This window comes from Tupaia chinensis, unplaced genomic scaffold (assembly GCF_000334495.1).
Source record: "Tupaia chinensis unplaced genomic scaffold, TupChi_1.0 Scaffold000078_1, whole genome shotgun sequence".
Taxonomy (NCBI): domain Eukaryota; kingdom Metazoa; phylum Chordata; class Mammalia; order Scandentia; family Tupaiidae; genus Tupaia; species Tupaia belangeri.
Window position 1 is genome coordinate 3,402,722 of NW_006159539.1, and position 23,151 is coordinate 3,425,872.

Genomic DNA, 23,151 nt, shown 5'->3' on the forward strand with positions numbered 1-23,151 from the left:
AACCCAGGGCATAGTCCCCGTTTTCCGATCACCTCGAGCGTGTTGGTGGTGACCCCGGCCTTTGTCATTTCAGGAATGACCATACCTGAGGAAGATGCTGAAGTGGGACAAGGCAGTAAATACTGCCTCGTGGCCATCGGGAGACTCCAGGTAAGAAAGCTCTCCGAGCGTCTATAATCTCGAGGGAGGGCTCGTCATGGCAGAGAGCCGGAGGCTGCAGGTTCGGATGCCTCTCTGACTCCCGTGGGTTCGGTCTCAGGTTCTGTGTCTCATGGTGTGGGACGAGACGAGGAAGGTCTGTGAGCTGGGAGCCAGCGGGGTTCTTGCCGCATCGAGGGGTTGTCTCTGTCCGTCCCCCCCACATTGGTGTCAGCTACTGCGAGCCCAGTTCTGCCCGCGCCACGTCCTTGCTTCACCCTGGAATGTTTCCGCAGGCCACGGGATACAGCTCACTCTTTATCACAGCCTTGCCTCCCTTCCTCCTGCCCACGTCCTCTTCCTAGGCCACTCCGCTCCTCTTCCATAAACCCACCATGCACTTCCCTACCTGTGTGTGTCCACACATGGTTTCCATCTATCTATCTATCTATCTAATTATTATTTACTTAATTTAACTTCATTTTATTTATTTATTTATTTTTTTGCCATAGCGCACATGCACTCACCAAAGAGAAACAGAGGCAAAGTGGGAAAGCAGACCTCCCCTCCTCCCTGGGGAGATGGCCACACCACAGTCGCTTCTCCTTTTGGGATCTCGGGCACACACGCACATGCACAGTGTGTTTTCCTACTTGCCCAGTCCAGTGCTCGAACTGTGCGGTTGGCCATGTGGGATTCAGCACCCTGACCACCATGCCACCTGCTGGCTGCACAAGTGCTTTTTCTTCCAGCCTCGAATTTCCTTCTCACTCTTTCAAAATTCTTCTCCTCCTGGGCGTTTCCTCTCTCCTCATCTTGGAAGACCCAGCTCAAGTGACCCCCGATCTCCTTTTCCAACATGGCTCATTTGCACGCTCTGCTCTGGGCCCTGAGTCCTCACCTCGGTGGTCTTTCCTCCACTGTCTGAGCACAGCTTCGCAGTGGAGCTCCGTGGCTGAGCACATGCACTCCCAGGGAGCTCGTCAGGAGCTGGGAATGTTTCTTTTTCATCTTGCAGAAAACAAGTACACTCAGAGTCTGGCACGCACAGCAGTCACTCCATCAGCTGGGATGTGCACTCTCACTGTTGGCATTGAGACGTCCCATAGTGATGAAGTAAGATGTGACAGCCATGGCTCCAAGGACGTTCATCTTTCACGTCCCTGCGTCTGACCATTTTTAGACAAATAAGCAGATTTATTCATACATGACAAACCATTGGTATTCTTTGTGAGTGGGTGAAGACAGGGATATTTGGGTAAATCAAGTTCACAATGCATACTTTGGACATGTTTTAACCAGTTCCTTGGGCTCACATGCCATCCTTAAGAAGGGGAAGAGGGACCAGTAGATAGCATAATGGTTAAGTCCCTGGACTCCTGTGGTCAACCATGGTTTGAGCCCCAAACCTGGTGGCTTCAAAACTCACACCAGGCACATGTGCGTCCATGCCCAAGATCCTGAGAGGACAATGGAGGAGAAGGGATTGCAGCGTGGCCGTCCTCCCTGGGGGGTGATTTCTTGCTTTCTGTCTTTCTGGTGAGTGCATGTACCCTATAGCAAAAATCTCTCTCAATAAATAAATAAATAACAAATAAATAAATAATAAAGGGAAGAGAAGAGATGAGGAGGAGACTGAATTTATTGAGCAGCAACTGTGTTTCAGGCCTTATGCTCAGATCCAACTTGAAATAGCTCTTTGGAAACTGTGACCCTTCGTGGTTCTGGGTTTTGTTATTCCCATTGGCTGATAAACGGAAGCTCAGTAGAGTAAAGAAAGCGATCCCCTGTTACCGGCAGAGGAGTGACCAGGGCTCTGGAACACGTCAGATTCCGTGTACTAACGACGTGGAAGGAGGTGGGACGTTAGAGCCACGTCAGTCACTCCCACGTCTTGTCTCGGTCAGCACCACCCACCTGTGGGTTTTCCCCGTTCCAGGTGACCAGCTCTCCCGTGTGCATGGACATGAACGGGATGTCGGTGCCCACGGAGTTCTTATCCCGCCATAACTCCGACGGAATCATCACGTTTGTGGATCCAAGATGCATCAGCGTGATCGGCTACCAGCCCCAGGTCAGCAGATGGTTCCCAGCGTATTGCAGTTGCCTGGAGAGCCGGCCTCCCTTAATGTGTGCTCAGGTCATCTGCTCGAGACCCGGCACGGTAGCCGCGTCAGGGAACGGCATGAAGATCCGCGCGCCCTGCCTGGGTGGAGCGGTGGCCTTCTGAAGCAAGAAGGGACTTTGTAAATGACTGCACCACTTAAAGCTTTGCCCTCCATCCTTGGCCCGAGCTGCCCTAGCTCTCCTGCTGGTGTCTCCAATCTCCAGTTAAAATGTCCTACTAAACGCTTCTCCGATCAGTTCATTTTATTTATGAAGTTTTTTTCAGAATGCCGGCTGAGTTTTGTCCGGCCTCTTATTTCTCAAATGTATCTGGAAATCTTTCTTACAGGAGGCACATTTTCAAGTCCTTGTTTTAGACCCTTTAAAAAAAAAAAATGTGCCATTGTCGCGAGAAACAGAAGGGCAGACGCAATTGTCCCGGATTTAAACCAAAAAGACAAAATGACAGCCCGCGATGCACTGTGACAGCCTTTTCTGTGTCGTGGGCCCGAAGATGTAGAGCTAGAAGGAGTTCTGAGAGACAGTCAGAACGCTAATATGTATGAATATTGGGCGATTTTGTTGAACGGTATTAATTTTCTTAGGCGTAGTTTGTGTACATTTATCACTTAACAATGGGGACACATTCTGCGAAGTGCAGCCTTGGGCGATGTCACTGTGGAAATGTCCCAGAGGTACTTCCGCAAAGCTAGGTGGTAAGGCCGACCCCACACCCAGACTACGGTGCAGCCCGTTGCTCCGTCATCATGTATGAAGGCCATCGCTGACCTCAGCACTGTGGTATGTCATGACTGTGTTGTGGTCCAGTCAGATAATGTCATTTTCATGAGGTTATGCCCAAACGCCTTGGGGGGAGGCGTCAGGATGCCTACAACTTTCCGATGGTTAGGCAAGAAGTTAAGTACGTGTGTGTATGAATGTGAGCGTGTGTGTATATGTGTACATGGAGGTGAAGAAAGATAAGGAAAATGCAAATATAGCAAAATATTAAACACTTGTCTAATGTGGGGACCAGCAGATGGCGTAATGGTTTTGTCACTGCACTTCCACGTGGTTGATCATGGTTGGAGGTCCAGACCTGGTGGCTTAAACTCATGCAGGGCGCATGTGCATGCATGCCCAAAATCCTGAGAGGAGAGTGGAGGAGAAGGGATTGCAGCGTGGCTATCCCCCCGGGGGGGGGTAGATTTTTCACTGTCTCTCTGTCTCTCCAGCGAGCACACACACCCTATAGCAAAAATCTCTCTAAAAAAAATAGAACAATTGTTGGATCTGCACCATCAGTGTCAGCTCACACTTAGGCGGTGTGTGACTTGGGTTTCCAGTCGATGACTTGGGAAATCCTTTACTGTTTAAGACACTTCCAACTAGACCACGTTGCCAGAATGATTTGAAGTTGCCGTTTGACAGTCCGTCCTACTCTGGTCTGTGTCCTTGCGAAACACACTTTTTTTTCGGGTTTGTAGCAGGTCCTTCAAGTAAAACAAAGACTGGTGAAGGTAGATCGTAAACAGGCTCTTAACAGGTTCAGTTGTTTTATGATAATCTCGTTTCTCCGGTCATAAGAGAACTAGTTTGCATGTTTAAACAATTCCAGTTTCCATAAGGCAACACATCTGATCTCGTGCTACCATTTTGCTTTCTTTTTACATTTATTAAAATAGAGTTTTTATGGGACCAGCAGATGGCGTAATGGTTCCTGAACTCCCATGTAGTTGATTGTGGTTTGAGTACCAGACCCAGCGGCTTAAAACACACAGGGCGTGTGTGCGTGTGTGCCCAAAATCCCTAGAGGAGAATGGAGAAGGGATTGTGATATGGCTGTCCCCCCCCACCCCCGAGGGGTGATTTCTCACTTTCTGTCTCTCCAACGAATGCTCACGCCCTATAATGAAAATCTCTTTAAAAAATATAATTAATAAATAAAATGGAGTTATTATAGTTTGCCTCCCCAAGGCAAGCAAAAATAAAACTGTATCCCGAAACTGCCAATCTAGTAGTTTAGCGAAATCAGAAATTGGTGTGGAGCATGCCAGAGGGCCTTAGCGTGGATGCCAGCGGACCAGCCCCGTGACGGCTCCCAGGGCCAATCTGCACCCACTTTTGTTTTTCTAAATCTGTGGTAGGACAGGGCAAAGGAGATCTAAATGAACACTGTGGTCTGAGACTGAGTGTATAAGTATTTTAAAATGGAACTTGGGCTTATTAAAGCTTGCCTTTTCTTCTTTAGGACCTTCTGGGAAAGGACATTTTGGAATTCTGCCACCCCGAGGATCAGAGCCACCTGCGAGAGAGCTTCCAGCAGGTACTGCCAATGCACGTTTATGGCCACACTCAGCCTGGCCTGGGGGCACGTGGCCGTGGCTGGCAGGACGTTAGTCCTACTGTGTGCTGGAGGCCACAGGACTACCTAAGGCATCAGGCAGAGCCCCTTCCAGGAAGGAGCTCATGGTCCAGAGAGAAGTAATTTCTGAGCAGTGGGAGAAGGACCCTAAAGGGTCATGAAAACTCGCATTGCAGACTCCAGAGGATGGAGAAGAAGAGGCAGGAACAATCTCCCAGGAGAGGGAAGAACTGCTCTTAAGGGATGAGCATTAGAAGACTAGGAGAACACTGTAGACCGAGGCAGCAGGAGCAGAGAAATAAGGACATATGGCCCATTGGGAGCGTCAGAAGCTGACCGTGTGACCGGAATAATGCTGACCGACTGAGAGGCCATGGTAAAAAGCGAGCCTGCAGGGGCCAGCAGGTGGCGTTGCAGATAAAGTGCTGGATACTCCCACATGGCTGACCATAGTTCGAGTCCTGGACCTGGTAGCTTGCTTTCTCATTTTTCCCTCTCTCTGTTTCTCCCTCTCTGGTCAAATTAAAATGAATGAATGAATAAATAAAATTAAAAAAAAAAAAAGAACCTCCAGAGGCCGAATGGCCAAGGGCCCCCTGTGCCACACTGAGGGATTTTAATTCTCTCCTCAGTCATTTAAAGGTGCTTAAGGACTCCTTTGAGGATTTTAAGCAGGACAATTCAAAAACAAACAAAAACTACTTCAGTAGCTCAGAGACACAGAAGAGCCAGATGTGAGAAACAGCTGGAAACAAAGACACAGCAGGACGTTTCTGCATTGTCCAGGGAAGAGGCTATGAGTCTGGGTTAGTGTCCCAGGGCCCCCCTGTGCATGCTGGGGACACATGTGTGCCCGTGATCTGAGCTGGCTGAGGGGGGGATCGTGACCTGAGACCCCTCACCCTATGATCTGGGCTGGCTGAGGCTGGGGGGGATCGTGGCCTGAGACCCCTCCCTGTTGGCGTGTCCCTATGAGTGTCTCTCTCCCTCTCTCATAGGAAAAAAATTAACTCTGCAAAAAATACTTGAAAAAGCAGTCTACATGGGTCAGAACCTGCAGTGGGTGGTTTTCATTTGGGGAAAATGGGGCAGATAGACATTGGAGGGGCCTGTCTACTCATGCCATATGTTTACTGAAATCTGTGGGGTCTCAATACACTTTGCATCACCTGGTGTGGTCAGGTGTGGTTTAGGTGGCCTCCTTTGGGTGTGGAAATGAAGCTCCAACAGTCACGGGGCCATTCAGTGCCCAGTGACTAGCCAGACCCTAGTTCACACGTGACCGTATGTAAGCCTCAGCCCCACGCCGCGTTGTTATCCCTACTGGTCTGGTTCCCTGACCAGGGCCAAGCGGAAGGCCAGGTCTGCCTCTCTCCAGAGTAACTCCTAACATCACAGCACACACACAGGCTTCTCCATCTGAGACTTCAAACTGCTGACAGTGTCAGGACCTGGCTGGTTTTGAAAAGAAAAAAGAAAGAATTGAACATCCGACCCCACCCCGGTATCCAGCTTAAGTAACTGTTAGGAGGGCAGCCTGAGGTGGGAGCAGCCCAAGGCAGTAACGCCCAGGAGCCAGCTGCCCCGGCCAGCCCCAGCCCCAGGGTTCCACGGGCAGCAGAGCAGCCACAGGGACATCCTGGAACACACCAGGCCTGGCCCGTGCTTGTGTTCTTTGGGCTCCGGCCACCGGCAGCTGAGGTGGACAAATGTTGATAAAGGGAAGTGGCTTTTTCTGGCAGAAGCACCGAGGGGGCTGTGTCAGCTAGGAGTCAGCCCGTGAACTCTGGATGTAGACAAAGGTACTTGACTAGCCCAGACGGGAGACCCTTAGAACGTGATCAAGTTTGTGAGGAGGTTGGTTTCTGTATGGCGAAGTGTGCCATTTTGGGGGCCAGAAACTGGTGTCTGCTCTTGACTTCCCTCACTGGGACATAGTTTACTGAGAAGTCAGATGGAAGAGCTGAACCTAGAAAAATCTAAAGACAGCTTCCTTTCTGTCCCTCGCCTTTGCCCAGACACCTTCGATGATGATGGTACTGGGGTGATGATGGTGGAGGTGGTGATGGTGATGGTGGAGGTGGCAGAGTTGATGGCTGAGGTGGTTGTGATCATGGTGGAGGTGATGATGGTTGTGGAGGTGCTAGTGGTGATGACAGTGGAGGTGATGGTGGTGGAAGTGATGGAGGAGGTGGTGATGACAGTGAAGATAGCGGAGGTGATAGTGGAGGTGGTGTGATAATGGTGGAGGTGATGGTGGAAGTGATGGTGATGATGGAGCAGGTGGTGATGATGGTGGAGGTGATGGTGGAAGTGATGGTGATGATGGTGGAGGTGATGATGGAGCAGGTGGTGATGATGGTGGAGATGAGGGAGGTGATAGTGGAGGTGGTGTGATAATGGAGGTGATGATGGTGGAAGTGATGGTGATGATGGAGAAGGTGGTGATGATGGTGGAGATGAGGGAGGTGATAGTGGAGGTGGTGTGATAATGGAGGTGATGATGGTGGAAGTGATGGTGATGATGGTAGCGATGGGAGTGGTGATGATGGAGGTGATGCTGGTGCTGATGAGGGTGGTGGTGATGATGGCGGAGGTGATGATTATTGTTGTTGAGGTGGTGATGATGGCGATGGTAGTTGTGGTGGTGGTAGTGGTAGATGTGATGCTGGAGGCCATCTGGGAAGGCTCTAGGCATGCCCATGACACTGGTGGAGGTGGTGGTGATGATCACAGTGGAGGTGACGATGGAGGTGGTGATAATGTTGGTGGAGGTGATGGCAATCATGATGCCGATGCTGGCTGCGGAGCTGAGGGATGACTGGGACTGTGGCATGAAGACCCCGTGAGGGTTCTCTCCACCCTCCACACCTGCAGGAAATAAATAAATAACTTTAAATATTGCTTCACCATGGGGCCAACAGGTAGTGTGGTGGTTAAGGCACTGGACTCACACATGCTTGACCATGGTTTGAGCCCCGGACCCAGCTGCTGGGTGTGTGTGCATACATACCCAAAAGCAGAATGGAGAAAGGATTTCAGCATGGCTTTCCCCACGGGGGGTGGGGGGGAGTGACTTCTCACTTTCCCTCTCTGTCTCTCTGTCTCCCTCAGAGACATGCACCCAATGGCATAAACAAGACAAAAAAAAATTAATTTTAAAAATCGCCTCACCATTGAAAAGTTAGTAGGAGATACATACAAATACATAATGCATGTAAATTTATCATTTCATCACATCTCCTCACAGGGAATATGTAATCCGTTTTACAATGTTAAGTGCAGCTTAGGAATGTTTCGTGTAAGGAACGAGGACATAAATCCATGGATACCATAGAGCTACGTGCTTAGATGAGATGGTTACCAAGCCAGAGCACCCTAGTGGCCAAGACAAAAAGGAAACACAGCTCTTGTAGTTTTCATGGTCTGGTTTGTATGGATAAAAGCTAGAGAAAATGCCTGGGGTAAGATGGGCCTGGACGGGAAAGTTTCTCACACGGTGACAGAATGTTCAAAATGCAGTCCCTGTTTTCATAGGAGGGGTTCCTTCCCATAGCTTCACTGCCCCCTCACTCCCTCCCTCTCCCCCTCTCCTACGTCTCCCAGCCACGACGTCCCACTCCGAGGTCTGCTGGCCTCCACAGTGACCCCCCTCCCCGCCCCTCTGGCACCAGCCGAGCTCCCGCCGACTTCCTCCTCCGATGTTTTCTCAGGTGGTCAAGCTGAAAGGCCAAGTGCTGTCCGTCATGTACCGGTTCCGCACCAAGAACCGGGAGTGGATGCTCATCCGCACCAGCAGCTTCACCTTCCAGAACCCCTACTCCGACGAGATCGAGTACATCATCTGCACCAACACCAATGTCAAGTACGTGCCCGCGTCCCCTCTGCCGGCCTCCGCCAGCCCTTCCTGGGCCCGAACCCGGCAGCGTACCTGGGGGCTCTTTCCTCCTGCAGGCCGTCCCTGCAGAGACTGAGGACAAGGGGAGGGGAGGCCGGGGTCCCATCACTGCCTCCTTCCCATGTTCCTCCTTTTGGTCCCCCGAGCCCAAAGCCCCCTGCGTCGCTGCCCCCCGTGCCCAGTGTCTGGTTCTGCCGAGGCCGGGATGCAGGAGGGGAGCCTAGGCCTCTCAGCAGCTCTCGGGCAGGAGGCCGGCAGCCGGCAGGGGGCTCTTGTGGACACGCGGTTTCTCTGTTGCTCAGTCGACTGAGCGTTTCTCCTGCCCAGGGCCTAGGGCCCCGTTTCCTGCCAGCTGTGCCCGTCCTGTATCCATGTGTGCTGGCGGGTAGACCTGGGCTCCCATCTTGTCCCCACCGCCTCCTGATGTGACCTCAAACATGTCACTTCATGTCTTAGATTTCACCTCCTCGTCTGCAAAATTGGAGGTGATGTCTCACTCTCAAGGTTGCAGTGAGGATTCAGTGAGGTCAGGCCCCTCACCGCGGCCAGACACGAGTTCAACTCCCAGCACAGTGAGCCTAGGCTGGGCCTCCTCTCTGCACTTAGTCTCAGGAAATGAGGGCCCAGAAACCAGCGGGAACAGTGGCATTTGCACAAGCGGGTGCCCACGTAGAGAGTGTGACAGGACTGCGGCGAGCCGCAGCGTGATGGAAGCCGATGTCGTGGGAACTGCCCTCACACCTTCCTGCCATGGTCAGTGGCACCTCCACCCTCCACTTTCCCAGGCTCAGCTCTCAGTGGGAAGTGGGGAATGTCTTCCCAGCCTGGCCACTTCCTCTTCCTCATCCGCTGACACCCCCTCTGTGGACTGAAGCCTCTGGGCAGTCACTGCCACCTCCGGGTGCCCTGGACACTGTCTGCCATTGCTGTCTCTGAACCCCTTAGATTGGGGAGTTCGCTCCAGGGCCCCATGGAGCAGCCTCCTCTGCGGGAAGCCCACCTTCCACGTCCTTAAGGCACAGAACTGGACAGATGCGGCAGAGCAGGACGCTTCGCGGGGCAGGTAGCCTGGGTTTCCTCTCAGCTCTGGAGGGGGCAGGTCGGCCCCGTGTTCTCAGCTGCTCACCTGTGAAATGGGAAGAGTCACAGCCCGCCCAGCAGAACGGCAGTCTTCACACAGCCCCTGCAGGGACAGAGTGGCAAGCCGGGCTCTCCGGGCCACGCCCCGCAGAGTCCACGCCGAGGGGGCTGTGGCGTGCAGCGGATGGCCCTGGCCTCTCAGAAGCAGGGGCGGCCCTGGGTCTCTGGCAGCGTGTGCTCCAGCCGCAGGGCAGTCTCAGGTCAGCTCTTACAGGTACCCTGGGCCATGCTGGGTCTGCTAAGCACACAGCTGTGTTCTTCATCTAACTCTGGGCGGTTCACCTTGCCTTCCGATGACTGGACCTCCTCATGAAGCCCCTCCTGCTCCCAAGAGCATCTGTCTCCTCTTTCCTCCCCTCCTGGTTCCTGGCAAGGGCGCAGCCTCCTCCTCCCAGGCCCGGTCCTCCCCTCTGTCTCCCAGCACACCTGCAGTCTCCCGTGGCCCTCGCTTCCTGTCCTGTCCTCTGCAGGCTCTGGCCCGAGGCCTTCAGACAGCAACAGCTCCTGGCCGTGAGGAACTCTGCCACTCTGCCCCCCTCCCCCCCCCAGAGCTCTGCCATGCCTCCTGTCCTTCCCAGCAGCCTCCAGTTGCCAGGGAAGAGCTTATTCTGTGCCCAGTCCCTGAAACCGGCTGCTGGGCCAGCTCCTCTGCTTGACATCCCCCTGGGCTCTCTCATTCTTCCACCTCCGTCTTCAGTCCACACTTCCCTGGTTTCCAGAACAGGAGCCAATAGAAGTCGTTCAAGAAAGAGGACATTAATTTCTTTCTTTATTTTTATGTCTGAGCTTATCTAGTTAAATGTGGTAAACTTGGCCAAATCGAAGATGCTTTCCCCAACCCGGGAAGGGGCTTCTTCACTCAGCAGAGAGGCGGCCCCTCGGGCTAGGCCTGTACCTGCCCTCGGCCTGGAAGGGCACAGAGAAGTTGGAGAACTGGGCGGACAGGGCTCGGGATCACGTGGCCTTTCCTTCGTTCCTCAGCTGGGTGTGGGGTGTGCGGCACCCATGGGCCCAACTTTCAGGAGCTCTGAGGACGGAGGGAACAGGGCATGCCGCGGTCCAGTGGAACCGGGTGTGGGCAGTGGCAGCCGGGGTGGAAGGAGGAAATGCCAGGCTGCCTGTGGCGGAGTCACGGGTATGGACAAGTACGCCACCGTGCGGGGCCACGGCACTGTTCTGGAACCTTCACCCTTCAGGTGCAGACAAATTGAATGGGTCTTAGTGAGCGCCGCCCAGTCCCCTTCTCTGCCATCTGTCCCATCTGCTCCTTTCTCCCTGTCCACACCTGTGGCCTTCGCCCAGTTTTCTTCACTGTTGTCCCTGGTGCCTGCACCCGCCCAGGGGCCCTGAGGCTGGCTGTCCCCTATAGATGAGGGTGTCTGTTACCTATGCTTCAGGGGTGTCCTGGTGACAGCCTACGCCTGCTCCCAAACCCGAGTCCCACTGTCATCGTAGGCGTTTCTTTCTACAGCTAGACTGCGCGGTCCTCGGCGAGGGCCCCGGCGGCACTGTGCAGCTCTGGGCTGGAAGACCAGACTGAGAAAAAGCTCCCCCCTTTATGGCTTTTGGGGTTTAAAACCTTTTCATCTTTCCTCACATATTTCCAACATACTTCTGGATAAGCAAGCTCTGTCCAAGTCGCGTGTTTTTGTCGTGACTGAATTCAGCGCGACCGATTTCCAGTGAGCTCCGTGAAAGGACAGAGGCCTGTCCTCGCTTTTGGGCCAGGGCGTCTCCACTGTAGTCTCGGGACATCAGGAGAGGCCGAGGAGCTCAGACTTGGGCTCCAGTGATGTGGAAAACACGAGAAGGGGAAGAGGGGGGTCAGGTGAAATAAGGTGGGGACACAGAAGGGGCAGGAACTCCACACTGCTCCTCAGTGCCTCAGAGAAGCATCCCCAGGAGGTGGCACCGTAGTGAGGCCTGGCAGGAAAGTAAGGATGCTCCTCTGCAAACCTCTGGGCCTCGGGAGCGTTGCCCAGGGACCGTTCTGTGCAGGGAGTGCTAAGCGCTTCCTCGGGACGGGTCTGGATGCTGACGGGCGGAGTTACAGAGTTAGAGGGAACCTCCTCTGGTGTCTGAGCCCCAAGGCCTTGAGTCGGTGAAGCTGGCTGGAGAGGTTTCTTGTGGACGGTAGAGGGCACTGGCAGCGTGGGTACCGGCAGGCCGGCCCTCCGGGTCTGTGAGGCTGAACTTGGCCAGCAGAGGCAGCCTTGCTCAGGGAAGGCTGAACTTGGCCAGCAGAGGCAGCCTTGCTCCGGGAAGCTCCTTCCCCTGCTCTGTGCTTGGGAGAAACATGCCAAGCTCAATTACAGTCCGGAGGGAGAAGCCGAGAGAGACTAGCTGGGAAATGGAGAGATTAGCCTTTAGCATTCGTGCCGAGCTGTGGGAAAGACCCCTTCATCGCCCCCGATGCTCCTTCTGTCACATCCGAACAGAGTGACGCAAACTCGTGCAGCGCGCTAGCTCCATGGCTTTGAAATGTGTCTGCAAGTCGATGCTCTGTTTCAGAGGCGAGTCGCGGGCCGTCTGAGTGCGAGTCAGCTTGGTGTCTGTGTGTCTGCCAGCCCACTGCTATACTTGGTCTCCTCGTTCCAGCTTCCTTTCACGGGCCCAGCCCGCTCTCCCCCGACTGCATCATCCGAGGGTCTCCAGGGGTTTTCTTGTTTGTTTGTTTTATGGATTGACTGACTGATTGATTGGAGAGATTTTTGCTATAGGGCGTGGGCGCTCACCAGAAAGAGAGAGAGAGAGAGACAGAAAGCGAGAAATCACCCCCCGGGTGCACATGTACCTGGTATGAGTTTAAGCCACGGGGTCCAGGATTCAAACTGCTGTCTGCTACATGGGCGTCCAGCAATGTAGCCATTACGCAATCTGCTGGTCCCTCCGTAGGTTTTCATAAGCTCGGCGGTTTGTCAGGCTGGGTGTGTGTGTGCGCGTGTGCGCTCTGAAAACCCCACCGTGTCCAGAATCATTCTCGAGTCCCTCAGAGCCGGTCGACCGTGGCCTGTACCTGGCGGTGCTTGCTGGTGTTCGGTGGTGGTTCCCTGGTTGTGGGAGGTGGAGGGCAGGCGTGGGTACCTGAGTGAAAGGAGAGCTGTATTCCTGGTCTCCACAGAGCTTAGAACCAGTAAGGGGCTGACACCCGTCCCCAAGCCCAGCCTGGGAGTTGTCCTGGGCCCCTCCCTCTCATCCACCTGCTAGAGACCACCAAGCACAGACCCAGAGCCCTGCAGGGTCTCTAGGATTCTCTCTAGCACTCTCTTCCTCTGCCTCTTCTGCCATGTCATGGTCAAGGCCTTGGCCATCCCGTGGTGGCCACAGGTGATCGTAGCTTCCTAGCACCTCCGTCAGCCCCCTGTTGAGCCCCCACACGTGGCCTAGGCAGTGACCCCTCTAAAACACACATGGGACCACCCCGCTCCCTGTGCCAAGCCACAGCCCCGAACAGAGATGCAGGGCCTTCATCACAGGCTCGCCGACAGCGCTCAGGCCCTGCCGGGTATTCTTAGCCTCCCTCTGGACAGCTGACTGGCCAAGCCCAGCTGTCTCCCAGCCGGATGCAGGTCGCTCCCTAGGGTGCAATCACACACCACCTCTGAACACCCTCCAAATGGCTTCTCATTCCCTTACTCAGGCTCAGTAAAAGGGAGCGTCAGGGATGATCGACAGCATCCGCCCAGCCTCCCACCCCTTCCTGGCCGGAAGCCTGGTCATCGGCCGCCGCCCCCAGCTAATGCAGGGCAGCACTTTGCTGCGGTAAGAGCCCACTTCCCTCGCGTGTGCCGGGGGTCAGTTTTCTGCAGAGCTGTGTGCTTTCTCCCTCTTTAGAATCTGCAAGCACACCGAGGTTTATTTTTATACCACGGCCTTGAGATGTCTGGGAAACCTCTCCAGTCCTCTTCTCAGGATGGGGTGGTCTGCGGGTCAGCAGTTCTTCAGGCTACTCGTGCTCAGCCGGGGACGCTAAGACCCTCACGGCTGTGGGACGGACAGGCTGGTGTCCGGACCACAGAGTGAGTGAGGGTGGGGCTCTGGGGACCTGCCAGCCACACAGAGGACTTATGTCTGCTTCCCAGTGAGAAGGCCTTCCTCTGGTCTAGGACCCTAGACAGGAACGGGACTGGGAGCAAACCCCAGCCTGACGGCAGGGGCCCTTCCCCTGGGTGCACATCCAAAGCACAGGCCCTTCCTCCCTGCAGCACAGACCTGCGCTGGAATCCACAGCCACGTCAGTGGAGAGGGCTGGGTTGGTGCCCTGCTCACCCCACACCCATTGCACGACCCACGTAGCGGTCTGCCTGTTCTCCCAGAGTCTGGGCATGGCCTGGACACGGCTGAGCCACAGCCAGAGCTGGCTGTTATTTCTTGGGAAAAAGCTTGTAGCTTGAAGATTGGGGTCCAGGACAGGGGCAGAGAGGATGGTCCAGTGGAGAGCTTGGCCTCCTGCCGGGAAGAGGGGTGCAGGGGGTGCCCCATCACTAAAGCCAGGCTCCTGGCGGGTCTCTCCAGGGTGGCTTGCAGAGTCCTCTCACCCTCGCTCTCGCACCCTTTCAGCCCCAGGGAGGGGTTCCAGCAGCTTCCCGCTGGTGCCAGTCCGGAAGTCTTTGCCACCCAGATTGGCTTCCCAGCAGCCTCTACTTGCTAAGTGCCTTTCACCACCCTTCTTTTCTTTCTTGTTTATTTTTATTTTTTTGTAGAGGTTTTTTTCCTATAGGGTATGTGCACTCACCAGAAAGACAGTAAGAGACAGAGAGACAGAAAGCGAGAAATCACCCCCTGGGGGGATGGCCACGCCACAATCCCTTCTCCTCCATTCTCCTCTCGGGATCTTGGGCACGCACGCACATGCGCCTGGTGTGAGTTTAAGCCGCCAGGTCCGGGACTTGAACCATGGTCGACTACATGGGAGTCCAGCGACATAGCCATGACGCCAACTGCTGGTCCCAGTACCCTCCTGTATGTAAGTTGCGAAGGCACTGCCCTTGTATAGCCACCTTTGCACAGACAGCTCTTCCTTGGTCCCTTAGTATGTCCCCACGGGTAGGAAGATGCCTCAGGAGAGTGCAAGCATGTCCCACTACGGACCGCCCTACTGCTTTCCAGGAGGTGGTATCCAGGGCTGGCCCCGTAGCCTAGCAGTTAAGGGAGCCGGATCCCATGGCCAACGTCAAGGTTCGAATCTCAACCCCAACCATTTAAAAAACACACTTGGTGCTGGGACCAGCAGTTGGCGTAATGGCTATGTCACTGGACTCCCAAGTAGTCACCTGCAGTTCGAGTCCCAGACCTGGTGGCTTAAACTCACGCCGGACGTATGTGTGTGTGTGCCCAAGATCCCAAGAGGAGGATGGGGGAAAAGGGATTGCAGTGTGGCCATCCCTCTGGGAGGTGATTTCTCATTTTCTGTCTCTCTGTCTCTCTTTCTGTCTTTCTGGTGAGCGTACATGCCCTGTAGCAAAATTCAAAACAAAACTCTCCAAACATGCTGGGTGCATGCATGTGGGTGCCCAGAATCCCATAGAATGGAGAAGGGATACAGCATGACCACACCCCACTGGGGAGTGCTTTCTCCATCTCTGTGTCTCTCTATCTCTCTATGACGAGTACACGGAAGTACATACCAGTATGGCAATTTAAAAAAAATAAAAGTTATAATCGTACACGCTTCCAGGGTGTGACCATAGTAGTCTCAACCTAAAACCATCCCATGAAACATGCTTTTGTTTGTTTGTGTTTAACCGCCTTAGTCGGTAAAACACTGTATTTCAAAGGTTGTCTTGATTTTTATTATTTAATGGTAAGAATATCTCCTATCTTGCTTATTATGAAAGTTAATCAGGAGAATCTGTAATCTTTCCAGTGAACGCAGACACGCGAGGTATGTATACAGCTCTTTCGTACCTAGTATCATGTATTACTTGTATGTTACTTCACATGTTTATCCACTTACTTATTTTTGCTTGAATTATCTGTTCATGGCCTTTAAATTGCTCCATGGATAAGGGGAGGGAGGATAATGTGGGCTAGTAATTCGGATTGCAGTCTGCAGCTTGTCAGGGTTTGCCTGTCATTCTTACTTGTGTTAGAATCAAAGAGGAACCTGTTCTTCTGTCCCCATTGTCACAGGGCTCAGCGTCCCATGAAAGCAACAGCGTTGTGTCCATGTTTTAAAGTGGAAAGCTGCCGTTCCTTCTCACAAAGCTTCTCCTTTCTAAAATAGAGCAAGTGGGATCAAAATGGCTGGGCCAAATCCTGGCTCTGTCCTTTCATAGCCACTCCTAGTCAGTGGGTGACGTGGAGAGCCACCTAAGCTCTCCAGACTTCAATGTCTTAATATTGGGGTTAAGTGAACCACTACAAAAGTCTGCTGTGAGGATTAAGTGAGATAATACACACTCCTAGTAGTTTATTTTGTCGTAAAAAGACTTTTTTTTCTTCCAGCGTGGTATCTTTTCACCCTACACAAAATAAAGTCACAGGGCCGGCCCCATGGCCTAGTGGTTAAGGAAGCTGGATCCCATGTCACCAACCATGTGTGTGTCCCAAATCCCAATAGGATGGAGAAATGGAAGAGAAGGAATTGCAGTGTGACCATGCCCCACTGAGGGGGTACATTTTCTCTCTCCCTCTCTCTCTCTAGCCAAGTGCATGTGTCTTTTGGCAATAAAAAAGTCAGAGTCGGGAACCAAACAGTTAGCGTAATGGCTATGTCGCTGGACTCCCACGTAGTCGACTGCAGTTCGCGTCCCGGACCCGGTGGCTTAAACTCACGCCGGGCACGTGTGCGTGCGTGCCCAAGATCCTGAGAGGAGAGTGGAGGAGAAGGGATTGTGGTGTGGCCATCCCTCCAGGGGGTGATTTCTCGCTTTCTGTCTCTCTGTCTGTCTCTGTCTGTCTGGCGAGTGCACGCGCCCTATAGCGAAAAACCTCTCAAAAAAAAAAAAAAAAGTCAGAGTCAAAATGTATTTCTTGGGACCAGCAGTTAGCGTAATGGCTATTGCTGTACTCACATGTAGCCCACTGCGGTGTGTGCGTGCCCAAGATCCCGAGAGGAGAATGGAGGAGAAGGGATTGTGGTGTGGCCATCCCTCCAGGGGGTGATTTCTCGCTTTCTGTCTCTCTGTCTGTCTCTGTCTGTCTGGCGAGTGCACGCGCCCTATAGCGAAAAACCTCTCAAAAAAAAAAAATGTATTTCTTAAATTGTTCCGTGTGGTAGCCTAAGGTAGAAATGCAGGGCTTAGAGTCTTAATTTGGGGCATTAAAAATGAAATAATTAAACATCAAAAGCCACTTAGGGACTAGCAGATGGCATAATGGTTATATCGCTTTATTCCCATGAAGTCAACCGCAGTTCGAGTCCCAGATCTGATCGGTGACTTGAAACTCACACCAGGTGCACATGCGTGTGTGCCCAAAATCCCTAGAGGAGAGTGGGAGAGAAGAGATTGTGGTGTGGCCATCCCCCCAGGGGGTGATTTCTCACTAGGTCCAGTAGATGGCGTCATGGTTATGTCACTGAACTCCCTCGTGGCTAGTCGTGGTTTGAGTCCTGGACCTGGCAACTTGAAACTCACGCCGGGCACATGTGTGTGCATGCCCAAAATCTCAAGAGGAGATTGGAAGAAAAGGGATTGCAGTGTGGCCATCCCCCCGAGGTGGGGGTGATTTCTCGCTTTGTCTCTCTTTTGTCTCTGGTGAGCACATGCTCCCTAGAGCAAAAGTCTCTCTTTTTAAAAAAAAAAAGAAAGAAAAGAGAAAGTACAGAGGTTGTAGAGGGTGTAGGTCCCCGGGCCTCTGGGGGATGGAGAAGATTCTGGCGTGGTCCGTTGTCCTCTTCTGCGTCCACGACTCTCTCTGTTGTCTTCCTCCACAGGCAGCTTCAGCAGCAGCAGGCCGAACTGGAAGTGCACCAGAGAGATGGATTGTCGTCGTATGATTTATCTCAGGTGATTTCCGGAAAATTCTTTCCCAACTGGGATGGTCTCCAACCCAGCGAAATGGGGACGGAACTCGGCCCTTAGCTTATGAGCCCCTCAGTCACAAGAGTGCCGTTGCCCACGTACCCAGGGCATCGCAGAGAGCATTTTGGTCCTCTGGAAGTCCGCTGTGACTCTTCTTGCAGAACTGAGCCAAGATGAGTATGATGGGGGTCTTCAAAAACTTCATGGAAAATGCATATTATGGAAAAAAAAATTCTGCATAGATTTCCATGTGTGTATGTGTACGCATGCACCACAATAAACTTGTACTGTAATTCCTTTTTCCACGAATGTTTCGAATCCCCCTCGTACAAAGCATGTGAAGACCAGGTGAAGAACTGTGAGCTATTGTCAGCCGGTGTTGCAAATTTCAGAGGGCTACCGGGCACTTCAGAAGGCCGGGCTTGAACCCTGGGACTGACACACCCAGAGCCAACAGCAGCAGGTCAGGACCTCTTGGTCCCCTGGCTTCCTGGCCATGTCTCCTGCCCCTGCTGTGTCCCTCTTTTCCTCGGTGTGTCCCTTCCTACTGTGCTCTGCGTATCCCACATTACCTGTCCTGCCTCCCTTCTCCCAGCTCCTTAGCCTCTCACTCCTCCCCTTCTCTGTGTTCTCACGGCTGGCCTCACAGAGACCCCACAGCATGGCGGGTTTCCTCAGTTAAATGTCATGCTCACTGTCCCTGATATGTAGGGTAGGTGGGCTGTTTTTCATGTGTCTTTAAGAAAGCAGTCAGTGTGACTTGGCAGCCTCTGGTTCACACCCCTTCCCTGGCCGTTGCTGACTTTCACGCATAGCGAGACTCCCCATCCCAGAAAACACCCCAACCCACAATGCTGGTGATTCCAGAGGGAGGGGGACCTGGTGACAGAACTGGAGCCTTCCGGAGAGATGTGTTCTGGGCCTCACACGTGGGTCCCTCTTGTGTCTTCATGTGCGTTCAGGTCCCGGTCCCCAACCTACCAGCCGGTGTCCACGAGGCCGGGAAGTCTGTGGAGAAAGCAGATGCAATCTTCTCCCAGGAGCGAGACCCCCGGTTTGCAGAGATGTTTGCAGGCATCAGTGCATGTAAGTGTCCAGCTGGCACTGGGGTGGTGAGGACATGGGGCTCACGGTCACGTTCAGGCCATCTCAAGAGATAACCTCAGAGAGGGGCCAAGGAGAGGAGGTTGGAGTAACTATTGCCCGGTAGATAAACAGCCTAAATACTGCAGCCAGATGGATTCTCTCTCCTGCTGGCCTTGCCTGGTACTTGCTGGTCACCTGGGCCCTGGCATCTCCTCTTTCAAATGCGAGGATTTGGAATCAATGACCTCTGTCAGTCCATTGTATGGTTTGGCTTCAGGGTCCAAAGGGTCCCTGTTTAAAAACAAAAAGATAAGAAACTCTGCTTAATGTTTAGCATACAAAGGACTACATTTCAAGATAAAAATATGCATTAAAAAGTAAAAATAGGGACTAGCAGTTGGCGTCATGGCTATGTCGCTGGACTCCCACGTAGTCAACCACAGTTCACGTCCCAGACCCGGTGGCTTAAACTCACTTCAGGTGCGTGTGCGTGGGTGCCTAAGATCCCAAGAGGAAAATGGAGGAGAAGGGATTGCAACGTAGCCATCCACCCTGGAGGGGGATTTCTCACTTTCTCTCTCTCTCTGTCTCTCTGTCTTTCTGGTAAGCACACGTGCCCTATAGCAAAAACCTCTCAAAAAGAAAAAAGTAAAAGTAAAAGTAAAAATAAAAATGTCCCACAAGCGTACGCCAAAAAGAAAAAAGTAAAAGTAAAAGTAAAAATGACCCACAAGCGTACGCGCTGGAAATGACCATTTTTAACTTTTTTAAAGTACGCCCTTTCTGTCCATTTCTACACATATAGATGAAATCGAGCTGCTCCTGTGGGGAGCCTACTGTTCTCTCCTGACCATTTACTGTGGGCGTATTTCGCGATCATTTTGACTGCGTACGCAGCGTTGCGCTACCTAGGTGACCCACAGTTTACCTGATTACCTCACCCTGGCCGTTGCTAGGTTCCTCCCTGTGCGGGTTCTCCCGGAGAGCAGGGGGAGCAGTTCTGTGTCACGGTGGCGGGCGAAGCCTGCAGTCCGGCTGCCTCAGTTTCCCTGTCAGATTACCACCCAGGTGAGCAAAATACGAAGTTCGGAAAGGTCTTTATCAGCTCCAAAAATCAGGGAAAAGGCACCCGTTGCCTTGTGATCTAGAAATTTCTGTAAGATGCAGTGTAGTTGGGATTGGCTGAAGGGAGAAGCCAGTGGACTCATGAAAGGGAATTGTGGGAAACGCCGTAATTAGAGGGGGACTAATGAGCTGAAGACTGTGTGGACGGAGGGGAGGGCAGACAGGCCTCCAGCAGTCGGAGGGAGCCACACCTCCGCCTTCCTGAGGCCTCTACGGTGGTGGAGATCAAAGCTTCCACCCCGCTTGGGCTGTGGACCGAGTCTCAGAAAGAACCGGGGCCAGCGTTGCCTCCCGCCGAGGACGGTAGGTGCCAACACATCGCAGGGTCCAACACATCACAGTGTCTGGCTGCCAGCTCAGCGGGACACGGCCCCCTCAGCCCAGCAGGGGCGCTCCCTGCCCTGGTTACCACGGCATCCAAACCACCCGTCTGCATCAGAACTTCCTCCACTTTGCAGAGAAATCGTGTCTCATCCAGCGAGCAGAGGCAAGCACATCGGACAGGCTTTTCCTTCTTTCAAACCAGCCTGAAACATGTGCCCAGACACAGCCTCGCTGAGAAATGTATGTGAACATGTAATATCATACATCCATACACATACTCCCCTAGAGATGACAAAACAGAAAGAAAACCAACAAGCAAACTAGAAGGGGGCAGGTTCGGTGTGCAGAGTCAGAGCGAATGTTCTCCTTTGGAATGAGTGTTTGTGGTGAGAATTCCCCAGTGTACCCCCTCTAGGCCCTGCCCGAGGACATCGCTGCAACTGAGAGCCAGTCATTCAAAGTGGGGAAAGGAGGGTGTTTAACAGAGTGGGGTGTGTATGTCGTAGTCAATGCTACAGAGATCCATGGCCGTGAATTAGGAAAACCCATGAGTTTTCCCAAAATTCAAACGTCAGGACTTTCAGATGAAGGGGCGCCATAAACACTAGATTGAAATGTCTCAGGAAACTCATGCTTGAGTGTGATCTGTTGTATTTTCTTCTTTTATTGGGGGGGGGGAGGTTTTTGCTATAGAGCAGGGCGCTTGCGCTCCCCAGGAAGACAAGAGGGACAGAAAGCGAGAAATAACCCCCCGGGGGGATGACCACGCCGCAGTCCCTTCTCCATTCTCCTCTCTCGGGATCTTGGGCACGCACACACACGCTCCTGGCGTGAGTTTAAGCCACCGGGTCCAGGACGCAAACCGCGCTCAACTACGTGGGAGTCCAGCGACCTAGCCATTACGTTATCTGCTGGTGCTTTTTTTTTTTTTTTTTTTTTTTTTTTTTTTGGCATGCAGGTATTCATCAGAGAGAGATGGGGTGGAGAAGGAAGAGGGACAGAGTGCCCCCAATAGGGAATGGCCACACCACAATCCTTTCTCCTCCATCTCTCCCTCCTTTCGGGATTGTGGACATACATAGCCAACATGCTTTTGGGCCACTGGGTCTCAAACTGCATGGTCGGCCATGCGGGATCAGGCTCCTTGACTGCTGGGCCACAGGACCAGCCCTTAGCTCTTCAGATGTTCCCATCTCTTGAAAAGGCCTTGCCTTCGGTGGCTGTGGCTGAGCCCCGGAGTAAGAGATCCACAGCTCGATGCTGCCAGTGTGGGGAGGCCCTGGGAGAAGTGAGCACATGGAGGTGAGGGCCAGGAGATGGCGTGCAGATGGGCCTCCCAGCATGTGCCCTCCTGTGCTCACGCTCATCCCTGCACCTGCTCTCGGGAAGCTTCCGCCGTGGTCTGCAGGGCCAGGGCCCTCGCCTGTGACTCCTAATGTGGTTTTCCTAGCGGAGAAGAAGATGATGAGCTCGGCCTCCGCGGCGGGAAGCCAGCAGATCTACTCCCAAGGAAGCCCGTTCCCTCCCGGACACTCGGGGAAGGCCTTCAGGTAGGTGCCTGGAGAGGGCCAGGGAGGAAGACGCCTCTTCTCCAGGGAAGCCCCGGGCCCCAGCAGGGCTCTGTGTGGGGCACACGGCCGTCTACCGCCCCGCAGACCCTGGCTGGGCTGCAGATTCCACTTGAGGGTTCTTGGCCACAAGTCCTCTGTGGGCTGCCGTGGTGCGGTTGCTCTTTCCTGGATGTGGACAACATCCGCCATGGTGCTCCAGTGGCAGCTGCTGGGGAGAAGGGAGTGAGCTAGTCTCTAGCCGGGACCCAGATGGGGTGGAGCTAGGGACAGCTGGTGAGGTAACAGGAAGGACTGTCCCCTGGTTCCCAGCAGCCATGTCTGCGTCAAAGGGAGAGTGAATAACTTAGCCCATCATGTTTGGGCCACCACCTAAGAGGCCACTCGGGGGCCCATACAGGCAGGGCGTCTGGCCTTCCCAGAGCTCAGTTCTCAGCATCTGAGACCATCTTCCCGAGTACACCGAGGAAGCCCCAGCTTCATCACTGGAGCTGCAGGAGTACACACTGGGCAGACCGGCTGCAGGAGGGAGCTGCGGGTGGGTGCCCTGGGAGAGGCAGAGCAGACCCTGTGCCCGCAGGATGGGCTCCTCCCACGGCCCAGCCTCCACGAACTTGGCCAGGCCAGAGCTGAGCTTCCAGGGGCAGGCGAGGACCAGGACTGGGCAGACAGGGACTGTCCAGTCACCAGGGGACGTGGCACTTGCTCCTGCAGAGAGAGGCAGCAGGTGGCCCAAGGTGGCAGAGATTGCAGTGACCCTGGCCAGTCCTGCAGCTGGGCCTCGCTGGACTGCGGTGTTCTGGGGAGCTCTGACCACAGGCAGCTACTCTGATCTGGAGGCAGCAGGAGAAGACAGCAGCCCCCGAATGCCATGCCCTTCTGTAGCACGCCATCGAAGCCTCCAGGCCTCTGCGGTGCTGCCGCGTCACTCAGCCCCTTGGTGCGTGTTGACCAATCGCGGGCTGTGCCAGGCTCTGTGCCAGCCCTGCCAGGCACTCACGTTCACCAAGTCTGCGCAGCACTGGCTGGACAGGGATCAGGGAGAGAACAGTGGCAGAGGAGGAGGAAGCTGAGCCCAAGGGCAAGGGGTCAGCCCAGGATGGCGGGGCCGGGGAAGGCCTGGGTGATCCCTCCGCTTAGCCTGGTAACAAAAGTCAGGTCCTGCCTCCTGACAAGTGACGTGTGCACAGGCATCGGGGACGTCCTGAGCAGAGCCCGGGAGGTGGGAGTGAAGAGGGGTCTCTGTGTGGGGGAGAAATGAGATGAGTCTGCAGGGTCCTGGGAGTTTGAACCTCATCACTGGTGGCTTTTAGGGGAGTGGCTTGAGGTGCCGTGGTGTGTGTGGTGGAGTGGGGAGGGAGCTGCAGGGGGTGCTCAGGACGGGCCGTGCAGCTGGGGCGCGGCTGGGGCCGGCCCAGACATGACAAGGCAGCG

General features: G+C 53.8%; 1 protein-coding gene across 1 annotated transcript in view; it reads left to right on the forward strand.

Moving 5' to 3' along the window:
* ARNT2 (aryl hydrocarbon receptor nuclear translocator 2) overlaps window positions 1-23,151 on the forward strand; it is a gene marked incomplete at its 5' end in the record, with an annotated part of 112,042 nt that overhangs the window by 76,415 nt on the left and 12,476 nt on the right. Inside the window, 7 exon segments of the mRNA XM_014585061.1 lie at window positions 74-150; window positions 2,078-2,212; window positions 4,496-4,570; window positions 8,323-8,474; window positions 17,527-17,599; window positions 18,577-18,700; window positions 21,600-21,699. Coding sequence (XP_014440547.1) covers window positions 74-150; window positions 2,078-2,212; window positions 4,496-4,570; window positions 8,323-8,474; window positions 17,527-17,599; window positions 18,577-18,700; window positions 21,600-21,699 — 736 coding nt within the window.